We start from the raw sequence: 18,826 nt of genomic DNA, 5'->3' as shown, positions 1-18,826 counted from the left end.
AAGATTTTTCTCAGCCAGCTAATGGCTCAGTACTGTTATTTATAAGTGACTTTTGGGCAAGTGTCATATATTTCTCTAATCTACTGATTTGTAGCTAAAGAAGGAAAAAAATGGTCATCAGGGTGTAAAATTATTTGTAATATTTGAATTTCAAATAATTTCAAATGTTGACGAAGATTTTTTTCTCCACCAGCTTGTATTGGCATTTATCCATGACTATGCAGTACTTCTCTTAAGAACTCTGTTAGGAGTGTGTTTTGTTGCACATGGCCAGGAAAGGCATGTCAGAACTCATAAGGCTTGCTCTTGAGTTATCTGTTTAAGTTGTTCATTATTTCATAGTTTTTTGTTGTTGTTGCTGTTCTTTTTAGAATCAAGATTTGTTTGCTACATCACAAAATAAAGAATTTGATCCCCTCGGTCCCCTGCCACCTGGATGGGGTAAGTCACATGAATTTTTAAAATTGAATTCAGTTATTTTAATGATCAGGTGTTTATGGGTAGATGGTACACTCTGCTCTTGCTTGAGTGAAATTCTAGGAAGCTTTTTGGGTGTGTTGCTTTAATTCATAGTACCAAATTGGCATTAAATTTCCCCAAAGTTTGATTTTACTCTTCTAAAGTTGCTGAGTTGATTGAGTTGATGTTACCTGAAAGATCAGTGGAAGGGGGGAACTTGTTAAGGTTATCAAGGACCTTAGTTATTAAAACTTTGTTTAATAACTTTGTTTTTGACTTTAAGATAGGCCTCCCTACCGGATTCTGTTTTATAGCCATTATGTAAGTCATAGAGCTGTAGCAAGTTTCTAGAATAAATACGGCAATATAGAAACAGTTTTGCTTGGAAGAAAAAGAATATAGAAAGTGGAAAACAGCAAAGTAAAGCTGTTTATGGAACTAGTGTAAGTTTGGTCTTTAAGAGCTGCAGATATTTTATAATATTGGGGTTAAGTCGGAAAGTGATATTTCTGGATAGTCTTGGGAAGCATTGATCTCCAAGATAGATTGCTCTAGCATTACATACTGAAGAATGTTGGATAAAATTGCTATGTCAAGGTCACATGAATCTGGGTCATAAATGTCTGTGAGTTACCTGCCTTTGAGTTACCCCATTGCCCTTAAGGTTATTTATCCCTGACATTCCTGTGAGACAAAGAGGTAAAAAATGTAATAATTCATACTTACAACTGTTATTGTTGCTAGCTTGTAACAAAGGGAAGGCATATGAAAGTTGTGAATTTCTGTCTTCACCAGTGTCTGGCAGTCTGGTAAAGAGCCTTTTGATTCTGTTTGAGCCTTAGAGTGGAAAGCATATGGTTGGTATGAAGTACTTTAGAAGAAGGGATATTGCTCTTATGAGGCATACTGAATTGGAACTGTGAGATTGCATTCTCAGACATGGATGGTCTTAACAGCTTTCTTGCTAGAGTTGTCTTACATTCATGTTACAGAGGAGTAATTGATACACTGAAAAGATATACCTGAAGGTCATGTATTTATCCTTTTAATTTTATTGCAGAAAAACCATGACCTGATTGGCTTTTGTTAGAAATGCAAACTGTTTTACTCCTTCTTCAGGGCAGCTTTAAGAAAAATTGCTTCTTGCTTACAGAAGCATGAATTGCAGGCTATGTCACCTTTATTTGAAAAGCTTTTCCTGCAAACCTGATCCTTGTCTTTTGTGCTTATCATTATCCTCATCATCTGAATCTTTTTTATTTTTACTTTAGCCAACACCACCTCCCTATTTCCTCTAAAGACCCAATCCCAGCTTATCTGCATTATCAGAATCTTGCCTTGCTTATTTTATTCACATTCTGCTTATTTTTAGGTTTCATAGTCCAGAAATTGAAAAGTGTCCTTGTTCCTAAACGAGTTCATGATCATCCTAGTGTTCAGACTGAGCACTGCTTTATGACTCTGTCTTTGGGGCATGTGCTTTATTTGTGGAGCCAGTGACAGCAGTGGTAGTAGAACAGATGAGAACCACTTGCTACACCTGCAGGATTGACCCAGGAAATAAAACCCCAGTTAACCTACTGTGTTGATGTTCTGAAATTGTCAGCATTATTTCTGTAATGCCATATATATTTAAATTCAACTTCTTCACCCGTTTAGAGTTTTATTTGCTAGGACTAGACATTATCACATTATAAGCTGACAGTGAAGAAATTTTAACACATGCAAATCATAGAGGCTGGAGAACAAAGAATGCATTGGGTTCAACAATGTAGTCTAAAAGGGCTTTGTATAGCTGTTTTTACCCATCAAGGGTAAAGCTGTTTTCTCATTTTCAGAGCTGTTATGAGAGAATACATAGAATAACAAGAAGATTGTGTTTTTGTAGTGTTTTACTCATCATGTCAGGAAGTTGTCTGATGTGCATGCAAGTTTGATGTTCAGTAATTTCAGAATTGTTTATCATGTGATTTTTCAACAAAGTGAAAACTCAGCTTTGTAGTCACAGTACTTCTCATTAAGCACATAAGCCTTTAGTTTGCAAGTGCATCTACCTTTGAAATTTTGTTTTTCACAGCCTCTTCCAAGAAATGCTGATATCAGCAGTATATACTTAGAACTAGCATAGACATAAGTTTTCTATTAACCTTATCTTCCCTCACGTTAGCTTTTGAACGGAGCATATCAGGCCCTGAAATCTGAATTTACATGGCAGTTAAAAGAGGAATATATGCTCAGCTATGCACTTAGGATATTAATTTTTGATTATAAAAGTTATTTAAAAATTATGTGTATATAAGAAACTTACAGATTGCAAGTATATTTTAAAATTTAAATTTAATGTGATTGCCAGGAACATTAACTTACTTTATTATCATGTAGCTAGCTGTAGCACTGTGGGTGCTTCTTTTTGCCTCAGAGACAACCTTAAAGTTGGTTACATGTTCCCACACTCAAGATGTCATGACTGGGAAAGCCACTGTTAATATTCAGGAAATGTCACAAGATGCCACCCATTTTTCTGTGTATTATATACATCAGAAGTTCTATTTCAATTTTAGGCTCAGCTCAAGGAGAAAGTAGCTGAGATGTCAGGAGCAGGTTTATGATACTCGCCAGTATATCCCCTCTGATTCCCCGTATCATCACTGCTACTTGGAATCATGGATTCAGTGCTGGGGATAAGTTAAAAAGTACTGAACACTAATTTGACAAGGCTATATAATTTGGCCTAACACTTATTCTGCAGTATCTTACTTAAAGATCCAAAGGATCTAAATAAATGTTGTTGGAAAAATAGATACCAACTTTTCGAAACAGAGAGAATAAAAATTAGCTTTATCACCATGGAGTTAAGCTTAAATTTTTGTTTAAAGTTGCTATTTTTAGAAACTGTGTTTTGTAGAAAGTTGGAATCTGTTCTATAATCTTGAGTACTTCAGTTATTCATTTTGAGACATCTTGGCCAAATTTTAAAAGTTCAAACTCATGAAGAGACCTATCTTCTAGAGAATTTGAATTAATTTGTAGTGGAACAGAGAAGTCAGTAGTTCAAAACAACAGAACTAATGTTAATATTAAAAGTTCACATTAGAATTAATATCCTAAGTGCATTAGCTAATGTTAATATTAAAATTTCAAAACCATTTGGTTTTAAAAGAGAAAATGATATCCACACACTTTCTCAACCTTAATGAGAAAGCTCATGGAAGCAGGGAAAATTTTGTAGTTTGGGAATAAGAAAACAAGGAGAATCCTAAAGCAAGAGGCAGGTGAGGAAACTAACAGCTGCTTCAGATGCAGTAAATTAAAGAGCTGAGCCCTGCTTCCCATCTCTTGTGTAGAAAGTTACTATAGATACTTAGGATTTAGGAACTGGTTGTATTAAGAAACAAGATATTTTTTGAAATAGTGTCTTCTCCAGTTGAATAACATCTAGCATATAACAAAGAAACAATTAAGTTATATCCCCCACCCCTGTTATATTTTTTAAAAATGAGATGGTGTGTTGTGAAAAAAACCTCTGAATGGAGATGTGAGTTTCCATCCTATAGCTGCTACTTAATTTTGAAATTTGGGGCAGATCACTCAACCTGTCTGAAATTCCTTATTTTTAAAGTATGTGAAAACTGCCTATTCCATGGAACATGTGTGCAAAGTTAAAACAGTTAATTATTCTTGGTTGGAATGAGCAGAAAGGTCCTATATGCAGGGTATGGTGAATTAAGTCTATTTAGCTTCTAGGATATAATGATATATTTGTAACTGTAGTAAGTATGCAAATTTAATAGTGAAAGGTTAAATTGAACCTTTCAAAATAGTGATTTAAAAGCTACAAAATCAACAGTGCAATGAGAAATGGCAAAGTCAGCTCATCTTATTTTAGTCTGAGGAAGAAGACTATGCCAACTCTAATGCTTTGCTTTTTTTTTTTTTTTTGAAGAGAAGAGAACGGACAGCAATGGTAGAGTATATTTTGTCAACCACAACACTCGTATTACACAATGGGAGGACCCCAGAAATCAAGGGTAAGAACCTTCAGTCATTAGTATATAGATAACCTTGTAAAGATTGTACCCTGTTTCTGACTCTGTTATGAAAAAGGTCAAACTTAATTATTCACTTCCCAAAGGTCTTAAGCATTAATCACCCCTAAACTTTAGAAGGAGGAAAAATTATACTGTTACTTTCATATAATGGATGTGGGCTTGAGTACAGGGAAAAAAAAAACCTCACTTGTATGTATGAATACACTTGTATATTCAAAAATACCTATCTATTATTAGTAAGACCAGATTAGTAATTCTAAAGCAAGGTTTTACCACCTGGGACTCTGGATAGAATTCAGGGAGTATGTGACTTAGAGGAGAAAAATACATATTCAGTTTCACTAACCTTTACCTGAAACTGAGTGTTCCTTCCATTCCTTCCATTATGATTGTAGGCTGCAACCATAGTAGAATTAATAATGCCTAGGTCTTGCCCATCAGTAGAAATCACATTTTTTTGTATCATTCTGCAGTTATGTGTAAACAATATTTTGAGATATCTGCAACATCATTATAAGAACGTAATTAATATGCTGTTAAAGAGATACATTATTTATGACAAGGTTGTCTTTGTAGTATTTACTATGTGTATATATAATTTCTTTGAAACATGTGATAGCGTATGTATTAATTTGCTGGGACTACTTTAACAAAGTACCACAAATTGAGTGATTTAAACAATAGAAACTTGTCTCAGTTCAGGAGGCTGGATCAGGCATGGTATCAGCGATCAAGGTGTCAGCAGAGCTATGCTCCCTCTGAAAGCTCTAGGAAAGGATGTGTTTCAGATCTCTCTTCTAGCTTTTGGTATCCTTCGTTTGTGGCAGCATAACGCCAGTCTTCATGTGGCATTCTTCCTGTGTGCAAGTCTCAGTGTCCACATTTCCCCTTTTAATAAGGACATCAGTCATACTGGATTAGTGGCCCACCTTACATTACATCTGTAATGACCCTGTTCCCAAATAAGGTTGCATTCTGAGGTACTGAGGGTTAGGACTTCAACATAAGAATTTGTGTGTTGACACAATTTAGCCTGTAACAATATGTAATGTTATGCATTTATCAGACTGCCAGATGGTTCCATTCTGCAGAGAATTTGGTGAGCTATGTAGACAGAAAGCATAGTCCCCATAGAATTGTCCTCACCTAAGACATCATCCACAAGCTGGGAGGTCTTCAGGACTAGTCTCATTTCAGACTGACTGGCTACAGGATCTTCCCAGCCACTTTCAGGTTCAGTAACTCACTAGAGAGACTAGATCTCGCTGAAAACTATTACATTCACAGCCACCTTTATTACCAGGGAAGGATGCAAATTAGAACCAACAGAAGAGATGCATAGGGCACAGTCTGGGAGGGTTCCAAATGCCCAGAATTGATGAGGAACATCATGTGTTGAGTATTGCCAACCAGGGAATCTCAACTTAGTCTCTGGGATCCAGAATTTTTATTGGGGCTCCAGTATATACTGCCCGAGTGGCTAGCCTTTAGTTTCCAGCCCTTCCCCAGAGTTTGGGCTAATACCTTTAGTTTCTCATTAGTTTCCCATTACTCCAGAGGTCAGAGCTGATATGGCATATCCTAAAGCCTCCATCATAAATCACATCATTGACTATCTGGTGTTCAGAGCCTCTAAGCAAACAAAGATACTCTTGAGAGGCAGGACATTCCAAAGGCCTAGAGATCCTCTCCCAGTAGCTGAGGCCAAAGATTAGACCCTCTTTAGGTATGATTAAAATGATTAATTCTTCTCTTCACATACACCACGATTCATAGTTTTAAGAACCTCTGTTTTAAAGGTATGCTTTAAATTTAAAATCTTTCAGGGTACCAACAAATTGCAACACTTTTTATGGAGTTATGTTGTTTAACCTTAATGTATTCAATTTCTCAAGAAGAAATAATTAAGAATTTGATAGGTAACATTTCTGATTTCTCTTTAAAATTCTATTTCAAAGGATAGAATAGACCACATCACCTTTCTGTAATTTGCTACCATTTTTTGTTCCCCCTTGGACCTTTAAAGTTTTAGAGCTAAACTTAGAATCATATTTTAATAAATAATACAGATGACCTTATTCTCTCCAATTTGTTTTCAAGACAACAACTTATTACTGACTTGCAAATATGATTACAACAAATGAGAAGAGTTATCTTTTAAAATTTCTAGGTAGTCTCTTTTATCTGACATTTCTACTTAGTTCTGTGAATACAATTAAATGTTCTTAACCTTTTGACATAGTTCACAAAATAGTGTTCTAGGCAATGGTTCTCAGCCTTTTTTTTCCTGAAATACACTCAAGGAAAGTGACACTCCTGTCAGCAATAGTGGCTCTCTAAAACAGTGAGATTGAATGCCTCCAACCCCTTGTTTTCTTCCTTTCTGTTGTGAACTTGAACATATCCATTGTTTTGTTTTCTCACCAGACTTGTCAGATGAGAAAATTGGAACTGTAGAATAGAGGAAAAATGAACTGGCAAATGTGAATAAAACTTGAAACACTTAGTACACGTAACCAGCTAACAAGCCTGGCTGCTATCATGGCAGAATACACAGATTGCAAAGGATGTGTTCAGTAGTTCCCTACTCATTCTGGTGTAATATTTTGAAATGTAAAAATTTCTTAGGTTTACAAGTGAATTGTGTTGAATCTTTATGCTAATGCATCAATTTTAATATGTAATAAATTAAGTCTGTAAATTTATACGCCTCTTGTTTTAAAACTTACATGACAATTGCAGAGTGGGAAGTTGTCGCCCCACACACAAGCGGAAATACTTGATAAATGCTGTGCTAGCAATATGAAGGAAATGCTTGGAAAGACCTGAAGAGAATATTCAATACGTGTAAGGAGAAATGACAATAGTTGCAATTTGAGGACTTACTATGTCAGGTTTTTACTTGAATTGTCTTTTACAATTCTGTCCTCAGTCTTGTTACATAGATCTTTTATCTCCATTTTATGGGCAAAGAAACTGAAGTTCAGAGAGATTAAGAAAGGTCTAAAGATGTATTAAGGTAGGAATACTCTATAAAAAACACTTGAGTTGCCTTAACAGAGGTAAAATAGAAAGATTCTGAACAAGGGGAAAGGCTTCACTTGGAGGTAAGTAAATGGTGAGTAGCCATACGCTATGAAATCACAGGGTTCATGGAAGGAGGTTGGAGGTAGAGTGCAGGGGTAAAACTAAAAGGGAAAATTGAAGGCACAGAGTATAGAGGCGGAGCAAGTGACAAATCAGGGACTTTAGATCTTATCATTGGTAGTTGTGAATAATGTTACAGTGTTCAGATCTCTGTTGTAGTACTATGTCAGCAATAATGAAATAAAAGTATAGGACGAGAGTGAGATCAGAAGCAGGAAAACCAGTTAGGTGGCTGTTGCGAAAGTTTAGATGAGAGATGAATAAAGGCAGAGTAAGAATGGTGCTGGGGATTGAAAATCCTGATGGTTATGAAGACTTCTAAGGCAGAATTGGCAGAACTTGGTTACCATGAAATGTTTAGGTAGGTGTGACAGGCTGAGTAAATGGGATAAGAATGACGATTGATGGACCTGTTGACATGTTTAGTATGCTTGTAGGATATCTAGATTAGTAAACAATTGAGAATACTAGATTAAATGGTTTTCTGGAAGGTTTCTACTGCATTTATGGCTATTTTTACTTTTTATACTTGGCAAACAAGCAAGTCTTCAATTTACTTTTTGTACTTGGCAAACAAGCAAGTCTTCAACATTTACTTGTTATGTATTTTCCTATGTTTTATATAGTCAATTAAATGAAAAGCCCTTACCTGAAGGCTGGGAAATGAGATTTACAGTGGATGGAATTCCATATTTTGTGGACCACAATAGAAGAACAACCACTTATATAGATCCCCGCACTGGAAAATCTGCCTTGTAAGTTTTCTCATGTTTTGATTGAAAGTAAAATTGATTCCTAAGACTTTGATATAAAGATCTCAATTATCAAAGAGTGCAATTCTTACTATTTCTTGAGTTGATTTGCCCGTAGGTCTCGGATCACTAAATGTTTTGTATTTTTATTAACTTTTTGATTATTTTCTCCTAGAGACCTTTCCTGTTTTGTTACCATCTTTTCAGACAACACTAAACGTGACTATTTAGAAATTATCAGTACAGTACTGCTTACCAATTAATCCCTGATTTCTCATACCTACTTAATCTTTCTGTCACCCTTCAACTTAAAAGCTCCCATTACTTTGTTTTTCTTTTCCCTTGTTGAAAAGTAACTTTGAGTTTTGTTGATTTGTTTAATACGTTTTGCTTAGGTTGTCTTTTTTTTTTTTTTTTTTAATTGTGGTGAAAGAAACATAACAAAGTCTACCGTTTAAAGTGTACAGCTTAGGGGAAGTGTATAGCTTAGTGGTAGAGTGTATGCTTAGCATGCACAAGGTTCTGGGTTTAATCCCTGGTATCTCCAAACACATACCTACATACATACTCCCCTCACACTGCCCCCAAAAAGACATCTCGTTATGTGAACAGGTAGGTGGCATTAAGAACCTTCACATTTTTTGCATCACCACCATCCATCTGTAGTACTCTTTTTTATCATCCCATAATGAAACTCTGTACACAATAAACAGTAACTCTCCAACCTCTCTTCTACCCCCAGCCCCTGATGACTACTACTCTTTTTTTCTGTCTCTATGAATTTTGACTACTCATATAAGTGGAATCATACAGTATTTGTCCTTTGTGTGACTGACTGAATTTTACTTAGCATGGTGTCTCCAAGGTTCATCCATATGGTAGCTTGTGTCAGAATTTCATTCCTTTTTAAGGCTGAATAATAATCCTTTTGTGTATTACCACATTTTGTTCATCTTGTTCATGGAAATTTGGGTTGTTTCCACCTTTTGGCTATTGGGAATGGAGCTGCTGTGGAATGAGTATAGAAATATCTGTTCAAGTCCTTTTAACTCTTTTGTCTATGTACTCAAAAGTAGAATTGCTGAATCAAATTGTAATTCTGTGTTTTTTGAGGTTTTGCCATACTGTTTTCCACAGTAAGTACACTATTTTACATTCCCACTAGCAGTGCAATGGATTCCAGTTTTCCCACAACCATGCCAATAGTTGTTACTTTGTGTATGTGTTTATATAATGCCATCCTAATTAGTATGAAGTGACATCTCATCGTGGTTTTTATTTGTACTTCTCTAATGATTCATGATGTTGAATATCTTTTCATGTGCTTATTCTATTTCTTTGAACAAATGTCTATTTCAGTCTTTTGCCCATTTTTGAATCAGGTTGTTTTTTGTTGCTGTTGAGTTTTAGAAGGTCTCGGTATCATTCTGGATATTAATCACTTATCAGATAGTCATTTGCAAATATTTTCTCCCATTCTGTGCATTGCCTAAGAGTTTTATAGCTTTAACTCTTACATTTAGGCCTAGGATCCATTTTCAGTTAATTTTTATAAATGGTGTTAGATAAGGATTTGCCTTCATTCTCTCACAGGTGGATGTCCAGTTTTCTCAGTACCATTTGTTGAGTGGTCTTGGCATCCTTGTTGCAAATTATTTGACCATATATGCGAGGGTTGATTCCAGGGCTTTCTATTCCATTAGTCTGTATGTCTGTCTTTATTGTAGTACCACTGTTTTGACTGCTGTAGCTTTTACCTAATTTTGAAATCAGGAAACATGAGTTCTCTAACTTTGTTCTCCTTTTTAAAGATTGTTTTGGCTTTTCAGGGTCCCTTGAGATTTTGTATGAATTTTAGGATGGATTTTTCTGTTTCTGTGCAAGGAAAAAAAAAGTCATTGAGATTTTGATAATGATTGCATTGAAGGTTTCTTTGGTTAGTGTTAAAAATATTAAGTCTTCTAATCTATGGACATAGGTTGTCTTTGTATTTATTTGTCTTCTTTATTTTCTCTCAGTAACGTTTTGTAGTTTTCAATGTGTAGATCTTTGACCCCATTGCTTAAATTGATTCCTGAGTGTCTTATTGTTTTTGATGCTGTTTGTAAATGGAATTTTTTTCATAGTTTTTTGAAGTATAGTTGCTGGATTTTGAAATTTCTTTTTCAGATTGTTGGTAGTGTATAGAAATACAAGTGATTTCTGCATGTTTTGTAGATTACTTTTGTTGAATTTACTTCTTCGTACAGGTTCTTTTTGGTCTGGAATCTTTAGGGTTTTCTATATATAAGGTCATCTTCAGAGATGATTTTTTACTTCATCCTTTTCAATTTGGATGCCTTTTATTTCTTTTTCTTGACTAATTGCTCTGGTTAGAGCTCCCAATTCTGTGTTAAATAGAAGTGGTGAAAGCAGGCATCCTTGCTTTGTTCCTGGACTTAGAGGGAAAGCTTTCATTCTTTCACCATTGAATGTGATGTGAGCTGTAGGATTTTCCTATATAGCCTTTATTATGCTGAATTGGTTTCCTTTTAGTTCTGCTTTGTTGAATGTTTTTTAATCATGAAATTTTGTCAGTTGCTTTTTTGCGCTAGTTGAGGTTATAGTGCGTTGTATTCTCCCCTTATTAATGTGTGGCATATTACATTGACTTTTCATATGTTCAGTCATCCTTGCATTCCAAGAATAAATTCCTCTTGTCAAAAGGATTAAGATACTAATCCTTTTAATATACTGTTGAATTCATTTTGCTAGTATTTTTTTCTTTGAGGATTCTTATATCCATGTTCACAAGAGATACTAGTCTGTCATGCCTTTTTTTAATTTTGTTAAGCATTTTGTAAACATACTGTTAAAAATGTCAGTAAGTTATACTTGACATATAATGTTTTAGTTGTATAATGTAGTTTTGTTTTCTTGTAGAATCTTTGGCATTGATAATCAGGACACTGCTGGATTCTCATTACTTTTTAACTTTATATTTTCTGCATATTAAAAATGTTCATGTTTCAGAAAACTGGGAGTTTAGACTAATTAGGTATTAATGAAATTAAACATGATTTAGGTATGGTAATAACTTATAAACAAATACTGTTGTATCATTCTAGTTACAATTAAGTTTGGGTACATATAACAGAAAACCCCAAAACAGTAGTGGCTTCTATAAGATGGAAGTATATTTCTCTCTATTGTTTAAAAGTAGTCCACTAGGACTTAACTAGCACACTACTGAATAATCCATGACTCAAAGAAGTCACCAGAAATAAGGAAATATTTTGTACTTCATGATAAAAGTATGACATATCACAATTTGTGGGATATAACAGAAGTAGTCTTTGGAGGAAGATTTATTGCTTTAAAGAAATAGATTATAAAATAAAGTGTAAAATCATTGATCCCTGCTTCCACCATAAGAAGCTAGAAATAGAAAAGTTAATTAAACCCAAAATAAGTTCAGGAAAGAAAATAAGAATAAAAGCAGAAATCAGTGAAGTGGAAATAAAAGAATAGAAAAATCAAAAATATAAAGAATAGACAAATAGAAATAGAAGTTCAATCTTTGCAAAAGATTAATAATATTGATAACCCCTATTTAACCTGAGAGGAAGAAAAACACAAATTACTAACACGAAAGTGGAAGAAGGATAGCCTTTACCTATCCTACGGACATTAAGAAAATGAGGGGTGTATTTTGAACAACTTTTTGGCAATCAATTTTATATTTTAGATCAAATGGATGAATTCCTTGAAAGACACAAGTCACAAAAATGGACACAAGAAGAAATAGTAAATCTAAATAATTCTATACCTGGTAAAGAAATTGAATTTATATGATTTCCTATAAAGAAGATTCTGGCCTAGATGACTATACTGGTAAATTTTATCAAATTATAAGTAATATCAATTCTATTCAAATTTTTTCATAAAATATAGGAGATTAGAACTACTTTCCAACTTATTTTATGAGGCTCCTATAACCCTGATACCAAAATTAGACAAAAACCGTCTAAGAAAATTATTGACTAATGTTTTTATGAACACAGGGGTAAAAATCTTCAACAAAATAGTGGCAAATTGAGTCCAGCAACATATAAAAGGGATAACTACACCATCATCATGTGGAGTTTATCCCTAGAATGCAAGATAGATTTAATGTACAAAAATCAGTGTAATTCACCCACATTAACAGATTAAAGGAGAAAAATCATAATCATTTCAGAAAAGCATTTGACAAAATACAGTACCAGTTCATGATAAACTCTCAGCTGCCCTGGAGTTTTCTTATCTGAAAAATAGTACTTATAAAAGACCAACATCACACTTAATGATGAAATACCACTTAAGATCAAGAATAAGACAAATATATCTACTGTCACTGCTTCCATTCAACATTGTATTAGTCGTCCTGTGAGGTGAGCAAGAAGTAGATATGTAGATTGGAAGGAAAGAAGTAAAAACTGTCTTACTTTTCAAAGATCACAGGTAACATAATTGTATAAAAAATCATTTGGAATCTAGAAAAAAAACTACTAGAACTAATAAATGAATTAAACAGTGTTGTCGGATGTAAAATCAATATATAAAATCAATTGTATTTCTGCATTGAAATTTAGAAAATGAAATTAGTAGTCCGGGGAAAAAGCAAATAATCCAGTGGTGTGAAGACCAGGGCATGCTTGGAAGCCCAATGATGTCATCAGTGATCTAGGCTTCTTTCTTTCTGTTCTACCATCCCAGACCATCATCCCTATTAAGGTCACCTAATAGTTTCTGATAGCTGCTGAACCTTAACCTATCACAGTCATGTTCCAGGCTGGGATATGGAGGAAGAACAAATTGGAAGGAGGAAAAATCTTCTTCTAGCTATCTCAGCTCTTTCTTTAAAAAAGCCTTCCTCAAAGTCCTATCCAACCATTCCACTTACATCTTATTAGCCGTAGTTAAGTCCCACAGCCACCCTGGGAAATGTAGTCTTTATCCTAGGTAGCAGCCCTGCCCAATTCTCAAGATTCTCATTTAAGGACAGTACGAGAGAATGGATTTGGGGATAGACACCATTCTCAGACAGAACCTCCCTTAGCCCTGTTATGTTTGATTTTTTTTGTAAGAGAAAAATGTCAATAGTGGCTTCAAAAAGAGAAAAATTTATTTCTGTCTCTTAAAAATAGTCTTGGGAAATACTTTTTTATAAAGTGATGTTACGAATATGATGTAGTAGGGTATTTTTGTAGCTGACTGGTAAATAGTTAAGGAGTGTGGTATTGTGTTTTCTTTCAATATTTCATCTTACAAGCAGCTGTGTATGTTAACCTTCTTCCTCAGAGACAATGGACCCCAGATAGCCTATGTACGGGACTTCAAGGCAAAGGTTCAGTATTTCCGGTTCTGGTGTCAGGTTAGTATTGGGACTGCATTTCTGTACTCCTTTTCTTTTATTCACGTTGCTTACACAGTGAGTGATTGTGAAAATAACCCACAGACAAACTGAAATGAAAGCATTAGAATATCCTCCTTCTATTTTTAGGTCAAAGAAATAGATTTTGTCATTTAGATTATTTGTGGCTTCTGTTGTCCAAAAGAATAAATTTGAAGCCATTTGAATAAGAAAACATTGCTACTCATTTTAGTACTCGTTACTTTCAGATGGCAGAAGTCTTCAGTGCATTAAAACATTTCTGATTTATAAATTGTAACCAACCCTTTCATATCTACCATTTGATATAAATGACTTTGATAGGTCCATAGGTATATGTATCACACTGGTAAATACATATGTACATATATATGGTTATATTCAGAGTATTTTTAGAAGATATGATCAACTTTCTGACATATAGATTTACTGAATTAATGATTTCTTTATGGATTCTAAACAAAATTAATGCACTAAAGTGTTATGATGAATATTTTTAAACTTCAAAGTCTTATAATTAACTGGGCCCATGAAAGCAAAAAGAATTTGAATTAGGTTTTTGAAAATAAAATTAAGCAGATTTATTTGACTTATTAATCTCTGTGCATACAAGATCTTATTTCCTTCTGTTTCTTACATACCAAATGATCTATAATTAGCATGAATACTCACAAATGCATAGTTAAACATTATTGAATATAAATTCATGTCCATAGTTTACTTGTTTCTGTAAGCAAAATAAGTAAAACTTTACCCTTTGGGTCTTTTGATAGGCCATTTTAATGGTGAGAGTTGACTTAAGACATTCTTGTATTTCAGCAACTGGCCATGCCACAGCATATAAAGATTACCGTGACAAGAAAAACATTGTTTGAGGATTCTTTTCAGCAGGTACTGTTTGATCCACTCAATGGTTCAATGGTTTGCCCCCTGGATTCCAGCCCAGAACCATCTTTTGGTGCTGGTAGTTTAAACAGTTTAGAACTTTTTGAGTTGAAGTCCTTGAATTTTTAAGTCTAGTCTCATTGCCAGCTACTTGAGTGGCTTAGTACTTAAAATTTAGAAAAATACGGATAGTTTTGTATGTGAATTTTGTGTATGTATATGTTCTGTGCTTTTGAACTGTCAGAGTAACCTAGTGATTACTGAATTTCGGGTTTCCATTTCTAAGCTGAGTGTTTTGCCTTGAAACAGATACTTAGGGAAGGGTATAGCTTAAGTAGTAGAGCACATGTTTAGCATGCATGAGGTCCTGGGTTCAATCCCCAGTATCACCTCTAAAAATAAACAAGTAAATAAGTAAACCTAATCCCACCCCCCCAAATAAATAAAATTTTAAAAAAAGATACCTAAGTAAGAAAATAGGCTTTTGGTAGACAAGTCTGGAAATACCTATATGAACATTATTGGAAACAGGAGAGGAGAGGGGAAGATTTTATATTTCTGTATTACCTGCATATTTACAGTAGGCATATACTGCTCTTACAATTTTAAAAAAACATGTAGCAAAAAAATGTAATTTGTCATTGATGACAATATCCAAAAAACAATGTTTTTAGAGGGGTGGGTGTAGGTCAGTGGTAGAGCACATGCATAGCATGCATGAGGTCCTGGGTTCAATCCCCAGTACTGCCATTAAAAATAAATAAATAATTTTAAAAATGTTTTCAGAAGTAGTAGTCAACAATGCCTTCCAAATTGGGAGACATTATGCTAAGTGAAATAAGTCAGAGAAAGATAAATACTGTATGATGTAATTTATATGTGGCATCTAAAAAATAAAACTAGTGAGTAAAACAAAAAAGAAGCAGATTCACAGATATAGAGAATAAACTAGTCGTTCCCAGTAGGAAAAGGGAAGCGGGGAGAGGCAATATAGAGGTAGAGGGGAGAAAAAGGCTTATTTTTGGATTATATGAAAACATGTGTGTGAAACTTTTGAAAATTGTTCACTATAGAATTTAAAGCACTGTATAATCTTCAATTTAAAAAGTAGCCAACAAATTTTTAAATTGTCCTCATAACCTGAGTTAATTTAGTGCTTACCTTTATTTTACAACTTTGTTTACCAACCAACTGCAGCTAAGTATTAAATGATTTTTTTATATTAAAATGACCAGAAAAAAAAAAGAAGTCTTAAAGTGCAAACATCTAGTTTGTTTTATGGCCAGATGTGGATGTGATTCTTTTTTTTATCAAGCCCTTAAAATAATTTTGGTAACTACAGCTTCAAGAAGTGCCAAACTGAATGCAAAGGGAAAAGAGGTTGTCTGAGACAGTTGACAGTACGTACCTCTTTGCTTCCTTTCAGAAACAGTTAACGTTCTTTCCTAATGGAACCTCATTTATTAACATTGAAGGGAAAAGCCAGTTGGCATCCTGCTAAGTAGGAACAGATAGTTTTTTAGTAGAAGACTTTGACTAAGGCCATTCCCCACCCCAATCATTACCTATTTCTAATTTTCATGTTCATAACCAGTATGCAGTCACTGAGTAGTCAGTCTCGGGTTGGCCAGCTTCTTGGAATATAACTTTCTGGTAGTAGTGCTGAAAAGATGCAAAATATGATTAAATGTTCCTTTATCTTTTGACTTCTAAAGTTTTTTTGCAGAATGACAGGCCAGATGGTGCTGTTTAAAACAGTTGTTTAAAAGTTTCACCCTAGCCTTGACATTCATCAAATAAATGTGGAATAAAGACAAGAGAAAAATTTGATTGCTTTGGAAGAGTGATACATCTTATAGTAAAATTAGAATCAGATTTTCTTCATAGCTGTTAGATAAAGTTGTTTGGAATAGTGTTTTTGTTGACATAGCACAGTTGCTTATGGGGGCAGATGCAGGAGAAACATTTCATTTTTTTCCTTCCTATTAGGCATTTGTTAAAGGGTATTTAAACAGATTTTTTTAATGGGAACAGCAAGTGAGATCAGGGGACAGTTCTAGGGCTTGGGGAGCAGCCTTAGGGACAAAGAATAGTCAGAACGAAAAAGAAACAAGCAAAAAACATAATTTTAGCCTGTAACATTTCTCATTTGCATTGCTATGTATCTAGCCTTTAGTGTTTTTAGAATATTTGTCATAAGCAGGTCATAAAGCATTGAATTTTTTGTTAGATCTAGGATTTTCTTGTTTGAGTTGGGTATGAATTCATGAGAGATACATCTGTTTCATGGGACTGAAACAGCCCTAACCTAGCCCAGGTTACTTAATGAGCCTCTCTGGATATTTAAATGTGATTGTTCATTCTTATCTTTTCATAAAGTAGAGGCATTGTATGGACTTCTCTGTCTCTCTTTTTCTCTTTCCCTAGACTCTGTCATTTTTTCCCTAAGAGTAATTAATATTTATAATGTTCTATCAGTCCAATTATGGGCAAGTAATCAAATAGTTTTACAAAGGAAGAACCCAAATGACCTGTTCATTGTAGCTCAGTAATGATACTATCCTTCAAATATGAAGCTAATGTTATTAACCACTGTAATAGAATACCAAATTTTTCAGGTTTCCACTGAGTTTTCAGGTTAACTGTATTCTCTCTGCAGCATCTATTTTTCATTTCCAGGTTAGCCTTTGGCTATTGTGTGTATCTTTTGGCTACAAAGCAAGACCTAAACCTACCCAAACCACCCCACCCGCATACACCCCTTTGAAGCACCTAACCTCTGCCCATGGCTACAGTTACTTATCTCTAAGGAAGTAAGGGAAGCAACTTTACGTCAGTAGTAGAATCTTTTAAAAGAAAGTTATATATGTATAAAGTATACAGAAATGAAGATATGTATAATTTGTAAAATATTAAGAAACTTAAGGTATTTTCTTTATGTGTGACCATTCTGTGTCATGGCAAATTTAAGTTACTTACAATGAAGGAGATTTCAAACCTGGAAGTAAGTGGTAGAATGGTGTTTCTACTTTTACCAATTCTTTTCCTTTTTTTGTTTGTAGATAATGAGCTTCAGTCCCCAAGATCTGCGAAGACGTTTGTGGGTGATTTTTTCAGGAGAAGAAGGTTTAGATTATGGAGGTATAGCAAGGTAGTGATAATATGAATACTCAGAACTTAGTTCCTTTCTTCCAAAGGTATCATTACACTTCGCTTGCAAGTATTTTCTCAATTTTATATTTCAGGAAATGAAATGTAGCAAATTACTATACCTTTCCTTATTCGTGCTCAAACTATAACATTTCAAGAAACATTAGTTCAGCACTTTCTCTCTAAAGTACTGCTAGTTGATTTCACCCACATCACTCATTTAATCTTCAGGATAACCTGTGAGACAATTTTACAGATAATAAATAGGTTTAACGACCCACCAAAGACATACGTAACCGAGTTGTAGAGCCTGGATGTGAGCTTTGCATCATCAAACCAAGAGCCAGTGTTCAGTTCACCACCTTGTATCTGTTCAATGGAGCATAGAACAACCGAAAGTGTTCAGGTCATTTTCCCCCATCACAGATTCCTCATACAGATAATAGTCATTCAGTTCCCAGCAGAGATTTATATATATGTATTCTTTTTTTTTTTGAGAAAATAAGCTGTATAAAATAGGAGTTGAAATTTTAAATGCTGCTTTCTTATCATTGAAGGTTCTAATCAAATCCTAGAAGGTAGACTCAAGCGAGAAATTTCTTTGCTTATTCTGTAACAATATATCATACCAGGTTAAAAATTTGCACAGCAGTGGCAATACAGAAAGCCAAGGACTTTGGTCAGCCAAGACTGGATTTTGATCCTTCTTCTGCAGTCAGTAGTATGTCTTGGGGAAAATATATTCATCTGCAAAAAAGAGTAGTCTTATTTACATTTCTAGGATTATTGTGAAGAGTAGAAGTACTGTTTATTAATATCTTAGTTGAGACCCTGAGTCTTCATGTGCTCACTAACTGGTGGCTGCATTTTAGTGATTTTTACTTAGGTTGTGTTTCACAGCTCACATTTCAAAATGTATGAAGTAATCACAAGTAAATAGTAAATGTGAGTGGAAACATTTAATTGTATAC

The 18,826-nt window shown here is 34.4% G+C and overlaps 1 protein-coding gene across 5 annotated transcripts in view; it reads left to right on the top strand.

The window, feature by feature from the left end:
• Positions 1 to 18,826, top strand: part of ITCH (itchy E3 ubiquitin protein ligase) — a 93,590-nt gene that overhangs the window by 56,184 nt on the left and 18,580 nt on the right. For all 5 annotated transcript variants that reach the window (XM_010975143.3, XM_010975141.3, XM_010975144.3 and 2 more), the window contains 6 exons: positions 372 to 441; positions 4,403 to 4,487; positions 8,282 to 8,410; positions 13,730 to 13,802; positions 14,640 to 14,711; positions 17,768 to 17,856. In XM_010975143.3, the coding sequence (XP_010973445.1) occupies positions 372 to 441; positions 4,403 to 4,487; positions 8,282 to 8,410; positions 13,730 to 13,802; positions 14,640 to 14,711; positions 17,768 to 17,856 (518 nt within the window). The remainder of the gene's footprint in view (positions 1 to 371; positions 442 to 4,402; positions 4,488 to 8,281; positions 8,411 to 13,729; positions 13,803 to 14,639; positions 14,712 to 17,767; positions 17,857 to 18,826) is intronic.

Source organism: Camelus dromedarius, chromosome 18 (genome assembly GCF_036321535.1).
Source record: "Camelus dromedarius isolate mCamDro1 chromosome 18, mCamDro1.pat, whole genome shotgun sequence".
NCBI classification, from domain to species: domain Eukaryota; kingdom Metazoa; phylum Chordata; class Mammalia; order Artiodactyla; family Camelidae; genus Camelus; species Camelus dromedarius.
This window is presented reverse-complemented; position numbering and strand designations above follow the sequence as displayed.